This window comes from Lepisma saccharinum, chromosome 2 (assembly GCF_977018435.1).
Source record: "Lepisma saccharinum chromosome 2, izLepSacc3.1, whole genome shotgun sequence".
In the NCBI taxonomy this organism is placed as follows: Eukaryota; Metazoa; Arthropoda; class Insecta; order Zygentoma; family Lepismatidae; genus Lepisma; species Lepisma saccharinum.
Window position 1 is genome coordinate 42,782,393 of NC_139230.1, and position 19,943 is coordinate 42,802,335.

Genomic DNA, 19,943 nt, shown 5'->3' on the forward strand with positions numbered 1-19,943 from the left:
GTCTAGTCGGTAGGGTGTCTGACTGCCGTGCAGGAGTACCCAGATTCAATTCTCGGGGTGAGTGATCTAAGGTCGGAATTTTTCTGGCCTTGTCCCCACATATAGCAGCGCTGGGCATCCTCAAATCAATGGGTATCTGGGTTAACCCTTTGGGGTAAAGGCAGCCTGAGCATGGTGCTGATCACATCACCTCCAAAATGACCAAGATCGAGAACGTGTAGAATCCTGTCTTCATGTCATGGTGCTATATGCACGTACATTATTTACATTGCATTTAGTGTTTTTATTACCATTATTAGGAAAAACTAGTTCACAAAAGCATCTGCATTATGAGCGGATCAAGTAAGGAAATTTTTAAATCTATTTTTTGAAAATGGTAAAGATTATTAATTTAATAAGAATCAATATTTTCATTGTAATATGTATAAATTCTGCTGTGGTCAAAATAAGCTACAAAATTGTTACTTTATATTTTTTCAAATCAAAAACAATATCAATTTAACAAAATTGATTATTATATTATTAACTTGTAACATTGTGCCAATACTAGTGACTCATACAAACATGAAAGGGACGAGCATAGTGAGCAAAAACAAATTACTAAATTTTAGGTAAATATTGATAATTTTTATTAGTATAAATTTTGAATTTCACAGGGGGAATTTGCACTTTCTTGCCCTCCCTGCCGATGCCCTTGGGGAGACAAGTGCCAGTATTTGTAATGGCAGATAAATATCAGTAAGGATGCATACACAATTTATATTTAAAGGCAAAAGATTGTAATGAAAATTCAAGAATTGCCTACCAGAAAATGAAATACGCAAATATGAAGTCTTTGCATATAAGTGCAATCATATACAATCACGGACACTTCTGCATTGTAGTGATTCCATTGAAAGTAAATTAGGCCTTTACAACCCAGCAGTGTCTGTGACTACTACCACACATGTAGAAATTATAGTATATGAAATAATAGATATCATACATAATTAAAATCGATGAAGATAAAGATAAAAATGCTTACATAAAATTGGAATCTTGTTCCTGTATGAGTTTGTCTTTGTTCAGTGACTGGTGCAAATCACATAGCACATAGTCCTATGAAAGAGACAGTTGTATGATTTCAAGACAACAGTCTACGTTTGGTGTCAGTTTTGCCTAAAACTAATTCCATCTTGAATATCCTTTTTCGTCAGGCTACTCTTAAATTTTGTTAGTCCTACTTCTCCCCTTGCCAATTTATCTCTGTCTAAGGTTAAGGGAACAATGCCCCCCTGACTCCACTGTGGTTGCGCCACTACATTCAATCATACTTTGCAATAAGTTGTTGATTTTAGTGTGCCAAATGTCATATTCTTGTTCTTATTATTGTTTTTCTTTCACTAAAAAAATCATTTGTAGGGAATGTGTAGGATGGAATTTGCAAATGCAAATGTGTTCGAGAATATTACTAGGGCTGAGCTGATACTGATACATTGGTATTGGCCGATACCAGTGGTATCGGTATCTGTAAGTATATCGGTTGAATTTTCTTTGTCAATAGCAATTATCTTCAGTTACTAGAAGAGCAGCCAAGAGAAATAACTCATTTGTCAAGATTTGTCCTTTTCAAAAGTTTTGTTACCCTGTCTTGTGATTTGGAGGTCCATCATAGGAAGTACCATGTATATTTCCGAAAAATACTGTACCCTCCTGGGAAGTGGATGACAAGGTCAAAGGCAGGACTAAAGTGAAAGGGCTGCTCCAAAAATGTGACATTGAAGGCATGTAACTGCCTGGTTGTCAACGCTATGTGGAAATAAAAGAAACCCTTCATTGCCAATTTTTGCTTGCAAACTCATGGGGTAAGAATGTGGATGTTTTTAAAACCAGCATTATCATCATGCTGGGCTCATTCCGGAGTTCTTGGGAAATGAATGTCACTGTGGGAGGGAGGGTTGTGGATTTTCTTCTTGTGCTCTAGCCTTCTGTGTGACTGCTGGCCAATACAGACACTGCAGTGACTTGTTTTTATTGCAAATAACAGAGAATAATGGACAGCAGGGTATATTCAAAGTCTGGCCAAATGAGGAGTAACAAATATATCTGCATTTGTAATATCTTCAAATAGGTATGAGGAGAAAAAATATTTCGCAATCATGTTTGACAACACTTATAGATACTAATCGGGGATAATTCGGGAAATTTCCCTCCGAGAAATCCCTTTTGGGAACTTTGGGGCCCTCTGGACCGGTCCTGGATATAAGTACCCGATTATAATCTACCTTTAAAAATAGTATGGTCTATACGTAATGCGTCCGCCAAGTTTCATTGCAATATCTTCACTATTGTAATATCTTCAATAGGTATGAGGGGAAGAAATATTTCGCAATCCTGTTTGACAATACTATTAGATACTATTAGAAACTCAAAAACCTAAAATAAATCACCAACAGTTCAAATAACACAACACCAAAATAAATGTATATAAAGCAACTGACTAAACGAGGCACACAAACTAAGTCAGGATTGCACTTTGTGAGCATAACACAAAAACAGTTTACTTTCCTCTGAACTACTTCTTTTTCTTCTTTGTCAGCACTGAAAATCGTGACTAAATAAAAGGTCATTGTTTCTTCAATAGCAAAACATATGTTTCACCAACCAAAAAACGTATTATTCCGTTCAACCCAGGTTACTTCAGTCAGAGATGTTTGCAGGCGTAATATTACGCCCAACAGAATAAGCTATAGTGACGAAGGGCATAATATTACGCCGAACACAGGGAAGGGGTTAATTTAAGTGAAAGCAATACCTGTAGTATTTTCACTATTGCAATAAATATATAACTTGAATTAATTACAATTTCAGGAAGTTTTCCAAGCTCAGGAAATTTATGGAGAAGCTTGAGAATTGCAATTATGCTGTCGAGTTGGGAAAAGAACTCAAATTCTCACTGGTTGGCATCGCTGGCCAGGATATAAATGATGGCAACCCAACTCTGACATTAGGTACGTATTATATTAGGCCTTTATCACAATCATTGTTAACTTTAAACAAATAATATGAATTAAGTTATGATTTGTATAAGGCATAACCTTGCATACTGTTACATTCATTACTGCTTACTTAATAATCAACAAGAGCACATTGCACTTGTATTTTTTCCTTCTATTCCTATGTTCCTTGGAATTCGAAATTTCATATTTATTATTCCAAAACAGTGATAAGGACTGTAATTTTTACCAAGTTTCATATTGTGAAGTGTACGTGTAAGTGTAGCATGCTGCTGGTGGAGATGTATGGCAAAGAGTTGATTCTTTTTTTATTATTATTATTATTATTTATTTTGAACATATATCATATAGTATAGTATGCTATAGATCCACCAAGCTTTCTGAAACCTCGGAAAATATGCGAACTAACCGGCCTCCCCCACCCCATCCTTTCACCCCCGTGTTTCGCTCTGGCGCTGGTCGGGCAAGGACCTTCCCACTTTTGCTGACACAGTGTTGCTAATTTTACATTCTTCAAGAATTCGAGGAGTCTTGTTGATGTACGTAGACGTGTTTTTGAGTAAGTGTAGAATGTCGAAAGTTGTGCACAGCAGTGAGCGAAATTTGCTACTACGAATCATCGAGAAGTGTGAAGAAGAGAAAAGAGACTGGTGGAATTATCCTCGTGATCAACCCCTAAAGGAGCAGTATATCTAATGGTACGGTCGGAGTCATTGCTTAAAAAACTGAAAAGAGAGAGAAAAAAGATTTACAAACCCCTGACCAGAAATTGTCAACTCCTGGTAAACGGAGACATACTAGACACAATAAGATTGTCATTGACGACATGGATAAGTGTATACTGCGAAGGAAAATCCATGAAATGTACGTAGTGAAAAGAGAAGTTCCTATAATATTGATACTTTTAGCTATTGCTAAGGAAGAAATTAATTATCAGGTGGGGGGGGGGGAGGGGGAGAAACATTATGGAAAATTTTGAAACAAATAGGCTTTAAATTTAAAAAATGTAGAAACTCTCGCTTAGCTCTGGTTGAACGAAGCAACATTGTGGTTTGGAGAGCAAGATATCTTCGTGCGATCAACAGATTCTGCAACGAAGGGAGGCCTGTTGTTTACATTGATGAAACTTGGATTCATCCTAATTAAAAAGTAAAAAAATGTTGGCAGAGTGAAGATGTGTCAGGTGTTTTCACAAACGACAGTCCGGAGCAAAGACTTATCATAAGTTACGCCGGGGGTTCCATGGGGTTTGTTTCAAACGCACTTAATATATTTCAGGCCAAAACAACTTCTGGCGATTACCATAACGAAATGAATTCAGAGAACTTCGAGAAGTGGTTGGAACAGAAACTTATTCCGAATCTCCCACCTAGATCTGTCATTGTTATGGATAATGCCTCCTACCACTCAATTCAAACCAATAAAGCCCCGAACAAAAAAAGTAAGAAACTAGAGATTCAAGAATGGCTATTAAAAAATAACATCACTTTCGATATCGAACAAAGCCAGAATTGGTGCTGAAAGTAAAAAATAATCTTCTCGATCCAGTATATCGGGCTGATACAATATTGAAAACCCACGGCCACCACGTCCTTCGACTTCCACCAGATCACTGCAACTTGAACCCGATCGAGTACGTATGGAGCACCATAAAGCGTTGAGTTGCCTCACGAAAAATTGTAAAAAAGTTCAAATTTGAGAGAAATAAGGGCTTTTACCGAAAGTGCAATTGACAGTGTCACAATGCAGGAATGGGAATGTATGTGCCAACATGCCATTCGTTTGGAAAAAGAATATCAGAGGAATGATGGAATTCTCGAAGATGAAGTTCTAACGTTGATTATAAACCTGGAATGGGGTTCCGAAAGTAGCGACGTAAATAGCGACAGTGACAGCGAAAGTTCGAATTCGGACCTCTCCGGCATAGACACCTTATAATATGCCTCCAGGCCAACCGGAGGCAAGAACCCAAAAGGAAGTTGCCTTTTTTTTAATATATAGTTTACATAATTTAGAATATTAATCTTATGTGTTTAAATTGTTGATATCCTTCTGCGAGACAGCGGGCACTTTTAACTTTAGTATCCCCCTCCCTCCTCTCTCTTATGCTATGTTATTTGAATTACCACATCTAGAAACAAAACTTAATATTCGGCCTGCATATTTGTTTACTTGGAAACCTTTCACGGCACACGCCCACTTCTAGATTTGACAACACAGGGAGGAAAACACGTGTTTCTGGCATCCCTGCCCTTGCCCCAGAGTTTCCGAGCTCCCCTCCTAATCATTCGACACTAGCGCCACTTGTTTCTGGCCAGGGTTTGGAATAAGTTGGTGGATCTATGTGACAGTATTTTTTGTTTCTATTAATGTTATAGTGAACAAGAAAATAGTTGGACAAGAAGTCGCATAGTCTGTCTCATTTTAAAGTTATTTAAGAACATTGAGAAAAAGGTTGTTACATATCTTGGTTGCATTAATTACACATCATTGTGTGTCAACTAACCTTATTCTAAGTGTTGAAATGGACTTACTTTTATGTGGCCGTGTGTTGCCGTACAACACAGACCAGCTTTCGCAGCATATAGAGGATATCAAGGTGAACAGCATTCATTATTAACAATTTCCTTGTTGAGGACTTGGAACAACTGCATTTTCTACACTGTATGTTTGCAGCCATGCTGCACAGAATCATAGTTGTGGAGTCACAAGATAATAAAGGGGTAAGTAAAAAGAATGAAACAACTTTACACAGTTATTATGACATAACTATTTATGATAGAAAATCAAACAAGACATCAATATAAAGAAAAACTCTGGAAGTTTTATTTACACTTGGCACAATTATGCAGTTTTACCATTGCTCTGCCAGGATCGCTAGTGTGGCAAAATAGCGAGTGAGCAGCAGAAGGTATATTGTGTATTTGTGCTAGTGAAGACTGATTCGATCACAATGGTGGAAAGAAGACATTTCTGTATGCATTTTGATAGTAAACTATCATCCCGAAAAACATCTACAGAGTGGCGACAGACCTGGAAAACCAGGAGAAAAAAAAAGGGAATTCGAGAGGTCAAAAAATGTCTGGGAAATGTCACAGAATTTTGTCTTGATTGGCCTTTATTTTTTTAATAAATGTGCCAGAATTCATATTTTGGATGTGTGGGACTTACTCACTATCATATATAAGCATAAAATCAAAATTTGTTATTTACTTACATACAGTGAGTATAGACAATGTTTCGGTGGCAACTGCCCCCTTCTTCAGGTCAAGAAGTCTGCTTTACGGAAATCCACAAAGCTTAGTCATTTAGAAAGGATATAGTTTTTTGCATGGACAGGTTGAATACTAGGATAACAAATGACTAAAACAGGACTATTCTCAAATTTTAAAATCCCTTAAAACTCATATAAAAACTGTTAAAACCCGTGTTACTATCCAATCACAATTCACATGTTGACTGGAACTGGTATGTACTCAAATGTGCAAGGTTGCGAGTGAGTCAATTTTCCTCCTTCCTATTTCTTTTATATTCACATTTTCCCCATTTTTTCAACATTCCTAGCCATATTTCATCAATATTCCCATCTTCTATATTCAGCTTGTTCTCTCTATTTTTACATATAAATGAGGCCTCATAAACATTCCTATAATTTGTCTTCCTCGCGTATAACTTCCCGTGTGACTATCTCATGTTCCTCTTCCAATACATGCTCGGATAATCCTGTACGGGGGTTTCCATCTTTAATATCCTTATCATGTTGGATGGAAAGAACAAAATGGGGAAAACGTGAATATAAAGAAATCTGATTCAAGGTTAACCCAGACATTGAACAGGAGGCAAGCATCATACACGACTTCTCCTTTGAAATGACGTAATGGAAGGGGAAGTTAGGGGAAGGAGGAAAATTGACTCACTCGCAACCTCGCGCATTTGAGTACATACCAGTTCCAGTCAACATGTGAATTGTGATCGGACAGTAACACGGGTTTTAACAGTTTTTATATGAGTTTTAAGGGATTTTAAAATTTGGGAATAGTCCTGTTTTAGTCATTTGTTATCCTAGCATTCAACCTGTCCACGTAAAAACCTATATCCTTTCTAAATGACTAAGCTTTGTGGATTTCCGTAAAGCCGACTTCTTGACCTGAAGTAGGGGACAGTTGCCACCGAAACGTTGTCTTTCATAAGTATATACTCACTGTACGTAAGTAAATAACAAATTTTGATTTTATGCTTATAAATGTGCCAGGCATTTGCTTATTGCCAAGTCTTGACCTCAACTTTTAGGCACCTTTTATGCACAACACAACCACAGCGCCAGAAACCAGTGGTGACAGAAGAGGAGGGGGAGAGAAATTTCTGGAGGGGCAAAAAAAATTGATAAGCCTCTAAATATTACATGGAAAATTCATTGAATTAGCATTTGTTCTTGTTTGTATGGGTGTAGTAAGGGGACAGAACTGTTACAGATGGAGGAGATAGTTGTCGGATGTCATCCTATGGAATTTTGTCAGACATTCTGAAGGAAGATGGAAACAAATAGCTTATTTAATAACAAATTTATTTTCAATTCCCTTTTCCAGCCCTGATATGGCAGTTGATGAGAGCATACACCTTATCCGTATTAACCCAATTAGCAAACACCGGAAGTCCAATGGTGGAAAAGGAAATAGTCACATGGGTTAACAACAAACTAAGTAGTGCCAATAAGAAGAGTGTCCTCAGGAGCTTCCAGGTAAATATTATTGTGTATTAAGTCTTTGCTAATGTTTAAAATGTACTTTAGTCACATGCATTACTGTCAAAAACATAATTTGAGTTATGGAATCCTTAGCCATGTTATATTTATTGTTCTGTTGAATGGAATAAAAATGAAAGATTAAAGTTATAAATGTCACGGTGATCTAGTCAATAGAGCATCTGACTACCATGTGGGTGACCCAGGTTCATTTCCCAGAGTGGATGATCTAAGGTCGGAATTTCTCTTGCCTTGTCCCTGCATAAAGTGGCTCCGGGGCTCACCCAGCTTCAAATCAATGGGCACGTGGGGGCAACCCTAGGTGGTAAAGGTGACCAGAGTGTGGTGCTGATCACATCACCTCCAAAATGGCAGAGATCGAGCATGCGTGGAGCTCTACCCCCACATCCCCTAAATGTGCCTTCATGGCATGGTGCTACATGCACAGGGAATTTTATCTTACCTAATACAAACCTAAACTATTGTTTCATATTAGATCTTATGAACAAACTAATCTATCTACAGTTAGGCTAAAAATATTCAGTATTTTACCACATCACAAGATCTAGTCAGCAACAGTGGTTCTTAATTGGTGATCTGTGGCTCCCATCCTGAACCCCTGACACCATGACAGTATAAGATATATATTTTTTTTAATTTTAAAAAAATATAAAAGATGTTTTTGGAATTTTGTTTTGAATTTTTATTAATAAAATGAATGTATAGGGGTCTATGGCTTGGTTTTGGAAAGCAGGAAATCTCCACAGTTCTTAGCTAATCAGGAACCAATGATTTAGAATAATGTGAAATTATAGTTGTTAATTCCAAACAAGATTTTGCTTGATAAGTGTATTAACTTTATTGCATCCATTTTTTCACTTTCACTCAGTGCTGGTTCTTCATTCTGTTCCTCGTGCAATATCATTTTAACTGTACAGCACATTCTTGTCATATGTGCCAATCTTAATGTCTTCTGACTTCAATTCATTCTACCACACTCTCTGTCTTCCATGTCAGTAGATGATATTTTAAACAGCATTTTTAGCTCTTTGAGAAGGGTAGATCTTTTACACAGACTTCGAAGACAACTGCCATACCCTTGTCATGTGTATGGTAATTTACACTTTCTTCAACAGTATGGCTTTTAGTTAAGGGGATCTCCCTGAATATTTTGAAGGTGCAAATAGCCTTAAATTTTAATTCATCATCATCATCATCTGTTGTCTATATTTGAGTAAATTCAAGTGCATATGATACTATGATTTTCACACTTTGAGACTTTCTTTTAATTCTGCTTGTTTTTTTGTTTTTTTATATGTAAATATCACATGTACTGCTTTTTCAGGATTCATCCCTTGGTGATGGAACTGTTGTGATTGATCTAATTGATGCCATTAAACCTGGAACAATTAACTATGATTTGGTGAGAAATGGAGGATCAGAAGAGGTATGTTGTTATGGCTTTATTATTTAAAGGGAATAAAATTATGTGTATAAATATTGGCTGGTTTCAGTAAAACTTGTGCTAACCTAAAGCTACGAATAATAATTATAAAGCATATAGTATGTAACCAAGTTACATTTTCACAACTGTAATTAAATATTCTAATTCCATGTGAAGAGCTCAAGGAATTACCTTTATATATTCTACCCTCACTCTTTCTAAGTGATAAAAATTTGCTTTAGAGTGCATCTCAGAAAAAAAAGAATGGTGTACATTATTTCATGCTAAGATGTTATGTTTATGCAATTATAATTACTTATGGTAAAAAACTATAACAATACACATTATGTTTACTTGCATTGATCCTGTTGATTGACTAGATGATTAGACACACTATTTAGTAACAAATAAGGGCTTGTAATTTTTACAATTGTTACAGGGAAATAGGAGTTCATAAATTTTATCAATAATATCCCTATTTTCAGTTGTGCATGATATTTTTTCCTTGGTCCACAATACCCTTAAGATTTTTATGCTCATTTCTTACTTAACATCCCCTGAAGAGCCTTTGCATCCATGGGTGTTTGACAGATTTTTTTTTGGAACAATAATAATGATTGTCATAGTTATGATTGTTATTATACAATAATACCTATTATAAACTTTATATACGAGGTGCATTCAAGTTCTAAGGTCTCCTAAATTATTTTGAAAAATATACTCACCTCAGAAAGCTGAAACTACCGTCACTTCTCAACATAATCACCATCTAGACATTCATATTTTTCACAATACTGACATCACAATAGCATGGCCTCTGCAATCGCTTTTTTAGGAGTCTGTTTTGTATACTGAATAATCACTGATACAAGAGAGGAACGGCTGGAAAATGTGCGACCATGGAGACTGTCCTTGAGTGTTGAAAAGAGCCAAAAATTGCTAGGTGCGAGGTCAGGTGAGTATGGACGGAGCATGTGATAACTTCAAATTTGTTTGCTATGAAAAGCGTCTGAGCAATGCCCACCTGATAAGGAGGTGTGTTGTCCTGATGAAAGAACACATCTGCAGCCATTTCTGGCCATTTCTTTTGCAATGCTGGAAGCAACTTGGTCCTCAAATCAGTTTCATAGCATGTATCCATCATTGTGGTACCCTTAGGATAGCAATGCGCGAGTATATAGCAATGTGCGAGTATAACGCCTTCACTGTCCCAAAACATAACTTTTATCAGCAATGGAGTAACTGGCGGCTGGTTCGTGGACGACGCTCCTTTGATTTGATTTCATACGACGTTCGACATTCCTTGAACTATCAGACCCACAAACGCACATTGTTCATGTCCATGACACCACCACAGCATGTCTCAGTCAATTTAAGATGAGTATCGATGGGTGTTACTCCACGCAGGTGAAGAAAACCCCCCTGTTCTTTCGATGTAAATGATGTCATTCCCAGTATCAAAAACATGTCCATCGTTAGATAGCGCTGTCATCTGGCCTCATCAACCTTCAAGAATGGATGCTTCTTCTCAAACAACTCTTACGTTTATAACTGCTTCTATTAATGAAGAAAAAATAGGAGACCTTAGAACTTGAATGCACCTCATGTATGTATATAAACCAATTTTATTCCAAATTTATTATATACTTAAGAGACACTTCTCAATCCACCAGATGAGTAAATACAGGGTTTGTCCGGAAAGTAATAGGACTGATTTTTTTTCGCCGCGACTGTACTTCGGAGCGCGCGCGCACTGACTGTATTCGGTAGAGGGGGTTCCTACCTAACCTACAAGCGGCTAGTCAGTTGTCTCCGAGCACCTGGAGAGTCAGGACAGGCTTTTTCGCGCGACGTGTTTCTGTGAGTGGTGCAAGCCGAAAATGCAGCGTTCGTTAGAGCAGAGGTACGCGATTAAATTCTGTGTGAAACTCGGTAAATCTGCGACAGAGACGTTTGATATGATCAAGCAGGCTTACCCAGATGATACTTTAGCAAGAAGTGGTCGGGAAGAGGCCGGGAAGAGGTCGCCGATGAAGACCGTGCTGGAAGACCTTCGACTTCGACAAACACCGACAATGTGACTCGTGTGCGCGAAGTTTTGAACTGAGACCGTCTACTGAGTATTCGCTTAATTGCCCAGATGTTAAATTTACCTAAATCTGTGGTTCATGACATTGTGACGGAGCATTTGAACATGCGCAAGGTGTGCGCGAAGATGGTCCCAAAAGTGCTTACTGACGACGAAGTTGCGGCGAGTTGAAGTGTGCCAAGAAAATTTGAACATGTGTGAAAGTGACCCCCAATTTTTGGATAACGTTATCACAGGTGACAAGTCATGGATCTTTGAGTATGATCCCGAGACAAAGAGGCAATCTTTTGAGACGACAGAGGGGATCCAAGCATCTTGCACCGCGGCTCTAAAGGCTATTCCGGAGAATGCCTTCCGTGACGCCTTCAATGATTGGAAATCGCGCTGGCAGCGCTGTATCGACGCAGAAGGAGACTACTTTGAAAGTTTTTAAAGAATTGTAACGATTGGCTCAATAATTTTTTTTAAATCGACTCAGTCCTATTACTTTCCGGACAAACCCTGTATCTAGCACAACTGTTTAGGAAACAATTAGACACATAAAACTGTATTTGGAATTGTCAAAACTGTATAACTATTTATGCTTTGGGTTAAATAGTAGAATGTGAACACTTAATATGTTTCCTGTGTTTCACACTCAATTCTTTTCAATCTTAGTAAGTTTGGTTGAGTATGGAAGTTTTCCCGACTGAATAGTAGTGTATATCCAACTCAATTTAACTGATATTTTGTCAGCATCAGTGGTGAAATAGTTAGCATATCATGGTACTGTGCCATGGGGTCCTTTGTTCAAATCCTAGTAATGTGGGCTGACCTCTGTGGCAGAGTGGTTAGCACAGCATACTATGATGCAAGGGGTCCCAGGTTCAAATCCCAGCCACCTGGGCATGGGTGTTCTTTGTGAATGTCCCTTCATCAATTTCACTACTCATCCTCATCTTTGCGATTAGCCAAAAGTGGCAGAAAATTATAGTAAGATAATCAAACCTAGTGTTTGTACCTTCATCTGTGTCATCATTCATCCTTATCACCATGATTAACCTCAAGATAGTGTCAGGTACATTCTCTTTGGTAGAAATGTTGTTTGGATTTGGGGTGGTTTATATTTGAAATTCACAGTATTGCTATTCTTTTTCAGGACAATATCGCCAATGCCAAATATGCAATTTCTATGGCTCGAAAGCTTGGAGCCAGAGTGTATGCCCTACCAGAGGATATTACGGAAGTGAAGCCAAAGATGGTGATGACTGTATTTGCTTGCTTGATGGCCATGGATTATATCCCAAACATGGATGTAAAGCAGTCTTAGAAGAGCGTGCACTTCCATTGTTTGAATGTTACGAATATTGTCTATTTTAAGAAATCATCTGTGATTACAGTATCATATATATGTTAGCATACCATCGTCAAGTGACATTCCATAATTAACTTCTTGTGTTAAAGTAAGAAGAATCCATGTGAAAGGGGGGGAAAAAAGAGTTATAGTTGTTTATTTCATTTCCAAGATTGTAGATTTGTTGTTTTATAATGTTACTTTTATGATAGTATTTAATTTGAAGGTGAAAAAGAAAATTTTGATATAAAGAGAGTGCTAAAAATGTTCAGCCTCCTGCAAATCTGCAAACTGAGGGGGTGTGGTAAAATATAATTTAATTTACTAGTTGGATGTAAGAAACTGTGCAATATCTACAAAATTACTCTGTTTTATCACAACTGAAGATTTGCAAAACTAAATATCTCGTACTGCCTGCTAAGCAAGTGTTTGAGGTATGCCAAATGTAAGAAAACTTTAACACTGCAGTATTATGCACCACATTTTATGTGGTGTTTTGAATAAAGCAATCTGCATTTATATATGACATTCCATGCAAAACACTTCCAACCAGAATGTATGTTCCTAACACGAGTACAAAGTATTCACATAATACACACAAATAGAACACCATCAGCTGTCAAATACGGAATGTTGATGCCATATAAATGATATGCTTGTCCTTACATTTTTTTACTGTTCTTGTTTCATTTTTTATTATTATTATTTTGATAAATTACCACTAAAATTTGATAACTCAGTCCTTGCGCAAGCATTTGTTGTGACAGAAACCAGTTTTTCTATTTTAGTATTGACTACATACCAAACTGTAAATCTGTGTATATCGCTACCAGTAAGGAATACTGCAGGCAGTCAGGAGTAATATATATGGAATGAAGGATTTGCAGTATGATTTTTTGTTAGTGAAAAGAAGAGTTTTGCAACATTGTGTATAAATTTATAGTAGGCTGTGTAAGATTTTTGTAAGTTTCTTGTGCTACAATTACTTCAAAAGAATGTTTTAATGTATATTTGTTCATTGAAAAGGATTTTTTAAAGGTAGGGCATTATTGTATCAATAGACATAGATATTTTTATATAAATATAAACCCAATAATAAGAGTCCAAAGAATCCTTCATTTAAAGAAGCATATATATATGTATGCACATTCATGCAAATATTGTATCTTAAAACATTTTATACCTCACGAAAGATACATGGGAGGAATTAGCTAATTTGGGTTGATGGTAAGATAATTTCAAAATTAGTTCAGAATTTCATCATACTCTGTGAATTACTTCCAGCTTAAGAAATAATAAGAAATAAAAGGCTTTGTGTATTTAAATTATTTTCTTTAATTTTTCGGGTTTATTGATTTTTTCAATAATTTCATGCTTTAATTTCTTCTATCAGTGTATTTAGTGTTCTTGAGTTTTTTTCCTGTCTAATATGTATGTAATTCTACTGAAGATTCAAAAATAACTTAAAAGGTCCCAAGGAAGGATAAACATTTAATCTATTTCATTAGATGGTGTACAATCCTAATTTGACACCACACTGACTGAAAAAGAGTATGCCATTTATTCATATGGGAGGACATACAAAAGAAAAGAAAAATTTACATTCTGGTAAGGTTATGTGAATTTTATCATGGTTGCCTCGTAGGTTTAACCATTTGTTCAAGGTTAGAAGTTTCTTTCTAGTTATTGCTTAAGGAAATATACTTATGTATGAATTTGTCATTGGCAAATGATAAGTTAGAGTGTGGGAAAGAATGTTTTTATGATTCTTTTTGTATGTACCTCATCCTGTGGGACCAAATACTTTTTAATATAGTTTATAATTTTTTCACTGTAAAATGTTGATATTTGTACTAAGTATAAAATTTTGCGTAAAGAGTTACATAAATCAGTTTCGCTAATATCAGAACTATTTTATTGATGCTCCTCCAAATTTAATGGCTTAAACTTAGAAATAGCCCTGTATGCTCTGAGATAGTAAACATTTGAAATCTCTTGTTTAACCCTAAAACACTAATATGTTTTTATCACTAAACATTGTGAATGTTTGTAAATGTAAATTTGACTGCCTTAAGTAACAACCTCTTTTTCTTGGTACATATTTACTAATTCACAAAATTAGGAACACAGGCAATTAGAATAATTATTCTTAGCCAATATGTGACCAATGTAGTGCTTGCTACTGACCAGCTACCATGAATGCACGGAATGGATTGAAATTCCAATGTATTCATTGGCATCATAAAATTCATGATATATTAGTGTTGTAGGGATAACTGATTACATCTGTCGATGATGAGCAATCAAATTGATTTGCTTACTTATGTTACTTTTTTTATGTAATAATTAGGATGAATGGTGATTATATGAAAATAATGAGAGGATCAACCTGATGGAATGCCCAGGCTGAGATGCACCCAGAGAGTAGAGTACTAGAGTTTAGCTTCATGCAGATAACTGCCATGTAGTCACATAGGGATGTGCAGGTAGGCTCCATAACTTACTATAAACGGTAGAGGTTAGCAGTGTGTTGTACATAATAGTTTAAGGTGATCTTGTAGATTGTATAGCACATTATGCTCAACAAATTTCTCTGGAGAAAGTAAGATATAAGTGATGTTTGAAGCTATTGATAGCTCACTACACTGTATCTTGCAAGTATTTGACCACACACCCACTATCCGACCATGCATACAATCGCAGAAAAACATCACAAGTCTTTTTGTCTGGCATGGTTGCATACCCAATTGCCTGTAGAAGTTTCAAATGAAAAGTGAAGACTAAGAACCAATGCAGGGGCACTTCAACTTCACATATTTTGATTCATTTCAAATTTGGCATACTGAAAGGTCCACCTGAGGTAGGAAAATATTGTTTACTTTGCCTGTAATTATCATCATCCATTCTTAATTTACCCAGTACTGTATGATATTGCAATGGCATCCACAAGGTGTCTACCAGTCTGGAGAACCTGGAAAAGTCAGGGAAATGTACTATTTTTCTGGAAAAAATTGTATTTTTGTTTCTGGGCCATACCAAAGCTAGTGACTTGCTACTGGTATTTCAAGAAGGTGTAAAAGGTATCAATTTGAAAAATATAGTGCAAATATCCATGGATGGACCATCAGTTCTGGAAATTTCTCACCTTTTTCAAGGAAAACATGGCTATTAATGAGCCAGAAAGTACAACATTGCTGGAAGTAGGAAGCTGCAGACTTCATGGTGTTTTCAAAGCATCTTTTTAGAGTTCTGGTTGGAACGTAGTGGTATTCTTAAGAGCAGTGTATAATTTATTTAAAAATGTTCCAGCTTGGAGAGCAGATTTCACAAGAATTACAGGATCAAAAGTTTTTCCAAAAAAGTTTTGTCCAATTCGGTGGTTAGACAACTGAAGTCTGGTGGAAAAAGCACTACCATTTACCATTCTGAAAATCTTTGCTGACAGAGTTTCTGGTACCAAGGAACAACCAAGGTGTGAAAGCTTTAAGACTATTAAAGTCACAACTGAGCAATCCTCTGTTACCAGTCAGGCTAGCTTTCTTGCAGACTATTGCGGTGGATATAGAACCCTTTCTTGTGAGGTTTCAGTCTGATTCACCAATGGTGACTTTCCTTTATGAACATTTGCTCAAGCTACTGAAATCCCTTATGTCCAGGTTTATAAAGAAATCCATTCTGCTTGAAGCTGTAAGTTCTGAAGATCTTTTGAAACTAAATCGAACTTATCCAGAATGTGTGTGTTCTGCAAAAGAAGTTGACATTGGATTTGCAACCTGAGCAGCATTTAGATCTGTGAAACTATCTGATGTTCAGGTGTTACATTTTCGTGAAGATTGTCTGAAAATATTACAATGTTTGTGTAAGAAGATATGTATGAGATCACCATTGAAATATAGGCTCACATATGGTGCAGCATGTCTCTCTCCAGCATCTGTTTTGGATGGAAAAGTAGGTGAGGACTAAGTAAATGTGGCATTACAAGTCCTAGTTGAAGAGTGCCGTTTTTCTGGTCTTGCTTCAGATGATATAAAACGGTTCTATACTGACTTGTGTAGTAATGACAGTGTGATTGCAAGAATGAAAAATTTTGACATTGTTATTGATCAGCTGGATCAAATGAGGATAACAGTTCTTGAAGACTGTAACAACAGTGCCTTTATACTGTTTGTCTAGAAGATTTTAATGCTTTCACATGGAAATGCTTCTGTTGAGCATAGTTTCTCTGTAAATAAGCAATGCCTTGTGGATAATCTTGATGAGGACTCACTTATTGCTCAACGATGTATACATGATGCATTGTAAGTTATTTAGGAGCTGAGAAAGTCCCTATAACAAAATCTTCAATCTATGCAGCAAGAAATGGAAAGTGGAAGGAAGCATGATACAACAGAAACTCAGACGACAGGAAAAGAAGTATGGCAGAACTGAAAGAACTGAGTACAAAGAAAGCTAAAATCCTCGAGAGATCTGTAAAGGAAATCAAAGAAGTTGATGAAAAGATGAAAGCATTAAAGAAGAAAATAGTGTAGTTGTGTTTTTTCGAGCAGTGTGTTCTTTTGAAACTTTCACATGTTAATGAATGCCAATTCTACATACATGTTAGTAAAACATATCAAGTATTCAAATTGTGCATTTATTTTAAAGGAAGAAAACTATTGTGCAAAATTACATTGTTTATAAACATGCATATTACTTTTTTTGTGACTTCTGAATTGTTATGGAAACAAATGAGCTCCAAAAAATTGGTAAAACAATTATTTTATAATGTGTGGGTGGATTGGATGGCTATAAGGGGTGAAGGGAGGCCATTTATAATTTCACATAATGAGATAATGAAAGCTTGCTAGTATATTGGTAAATTCCCATAACATATACAGGTACAAGAGGATAAAGTATGCTTTGTGGTGAAAAGATTAATCTGATCTACAGTTTACGGTTTTAAACTTGAGTGTGAATTTTCATGTAAGTGACTGGGTGCCAAAACTTGAGGGTTGGGGTAAGGACAGTTATTTTTTTCTTTGTAGATAAGGGATAGCATTAGGAGACCGTGCTGGTGGGGCAAAAAGTAGGGGGACAATTCCCCCCCCCCCCCACACACACATCGCTGCTACTGTTCATACATGTTCATGTACATTAATTGCCCTAATAACTTGGTCTGGAAAAGTCGGGGAATTTTGTTTTCACAAAATAGTAGGCACCCTGAAACAGCATTCCAGGCTAAGCTGGTGGCATTTTCAGCTACCAATGAGGCTCATACCAGTGTACAGCCTGAATGGTGCACTTTAAATTGAAACTAGTCTATTTCCAAAAACTTTTTTTTTTACTGTGTGCACTAATAACGGAGTTACCTATGGGACCAGACTATTGAATCAACCTGTATTTGAATGTAAATATCAGTTTCACGTGTGTTAATTCAAAGTTTATATTTAATTTTTATTTCCGTTATACTTTTACTTTTAAATTATAGTAATTTATCCATCAAAATACGTTACCATTATAGTCACATATTTTTGGAAAATAAAAAAGTGAAATTTCGGTACAAAAACAAGTCAATTTCAGGTTCAAAAGCGATACATAAAATGACATTTTGATTTTAAAATTGTGAACATAAACCTAAATTTAATTTTAGAACTGCACTAATTACACAAACTAAACGTATCCCTTCTAATAGCACATTTATGTACATAGTTACCAGAGTATTAAGTTTATTCCTGTACAAGGTGTCCATTTTTGCTTCTCAGAATTAATCAATTTTCTGTGAATTGCATAACTTACAGGATAATTCAACCTTCAGAAAATGTACCGTCGGTAAACAAACTCTAAATTTCGTGTTTAAGAGTCTATTTTGCATTTTGCAGTTCATTTCGTGACAAAACATGGTAGTAAAATCAGGGTGGCTACTTACCGGGAATTATGCATGAAATTTTCTCCATTGACGTGAAAGCTTGGAATTTTTATTATTCCAAGTCCCATTGAATTTATACATATGCAACTGATGCAAGTTGTTCACAGTTTAGCCATTATTGTTAACGAGGAAGAAAAAGAATATAAAACTGTGTTAAAACTGAAACAGAATTCTCTGTTAGTGTCCTTTGCAGAGCAATCTATCAACAGACTGAAAATTATTGCAAACTAAGATATCTTGAAGTTGATTAGGTAAATTTGAGTTTGATATCCTTGTAAAATAAAAATAAAACTAATAAAGAGTAGTTTATCCTTTAACGTTTGTGACTGTATTTGTACGATTTTTTTGTATTTCAAATCTGAGGATGTGAAATGGAAAATGTAAACTCTGCACCTTAAATTATGCATTTTAAATATGTGTGTTTGTGGCCTTGAATTTTTGGAAAGTTCACCTTGAAAACCGGGAATTATACTTAAGTTTTATCTTGGACCTAGAGTAGCCAACCTGTAAAAATGCACCTCCCACCTTTCAGAAACATGAAAAATTAACATTACAATTTGTTATTTCACATTTTGTGTTTTCGTCAAAAACTAAGTATGCATGCCTCTGGGTATCATGCATTACCTAACCTAACCTAAATCTAACATAACTCCAGATCCCATTTTAAAATTTGTAGTTATTTTAGTAATAATGTGTGCATGACATATATTTAGAGGCACATATTTTTGGTAAATAAAAAGGCAAAATTTCGGTACAAAAACTGAGTCAATTTCGGGTTCAAAAGCGGTAAGTAAAATAAAATATCGGTGTTATAGCGGTGAAAAAATGAATGAAAAGTGGTATATAAAAAGACATATTGGTTTTAAAATTGTGAAAATAATCCTAAATTTGATTTAAAAACTACACTTATTCCACAGAATTAACATTTCACTTCTAATAGCACATTTATGTAGTTATCAGAGTATTAAGTTTATTTCTGTGTAAAAGAGTCCATTTTTGCTTCTCCAATATTAACAGCAGAATTAATCAATTTTCCGGGAATTGCATAACTCTCAGGATAATTCAGACCTCGGAAGGTGTCGCGTCGGTGAATAAACCCTGAATTTTGTGTTTAAGAGTTAATTTCGCTTTTTGCAGTTCATTTCGCATTATTTCGTGACAAAATATGGTCACAAAATGCACCTCACACCTTTCAAAAACATGAAAAATTAACAGTACAATGTGTTTTTTCAAATTTCGTTTTTTCGTCAAAAACGAAATATGCATGCCCCTACATATATTGTTTCAAAAAAATTGAAAGTCTCGTTTCTGAAGAAATTGCTACCAAAATTTTCTTTACACCAACAATTTGTTTTTTACCTTGACTTAGACCTGTAATATCTCATGTGAAAGAGCCCTTCAAAACCTTTCCAGTGCCATCTGAATCACTTCTGTA

The 19,943-nt window shown here is 35.9% G+C and overlaps 1 protein-coding gene across 2 annotated transcripts in view; it reads left to right on the forward strand.

Annotated features, from left to right (window-relative positions):
* The window catches only part of Fim (plastin-2 fimbrin), a 118,930-nt gene extending 104,430 nt beyond the window's left edge, over positions 1–14,500 (forward strand). For both annotated transcript variants that reach the window (XM_083117324.1, XM_083117323.1), the window contains 4 exons: positions 2,851–2,990; positions 7,583–7,734; positions 9,083–9,184; positions 12,409–14,500. In XM_083117324.1, the coding sequence (XP_082973450.1) occupies positions 2,851–2,990; positions 7,583–7,734; positions 9,083–9,184; positions 12,409–12,579 (565 nt within the window). In that variant the 3' untranslated portion in view covers positions 12,580–14,500. The remainder of the gene's footprint in view (positions 1–2,850; positions 2,991–7,582; positions 7,735–9,082; positions 9,185–12,408) is intronic.
* Positions 14,501–19,943: the final 5,443 nt, after the last annotated feature.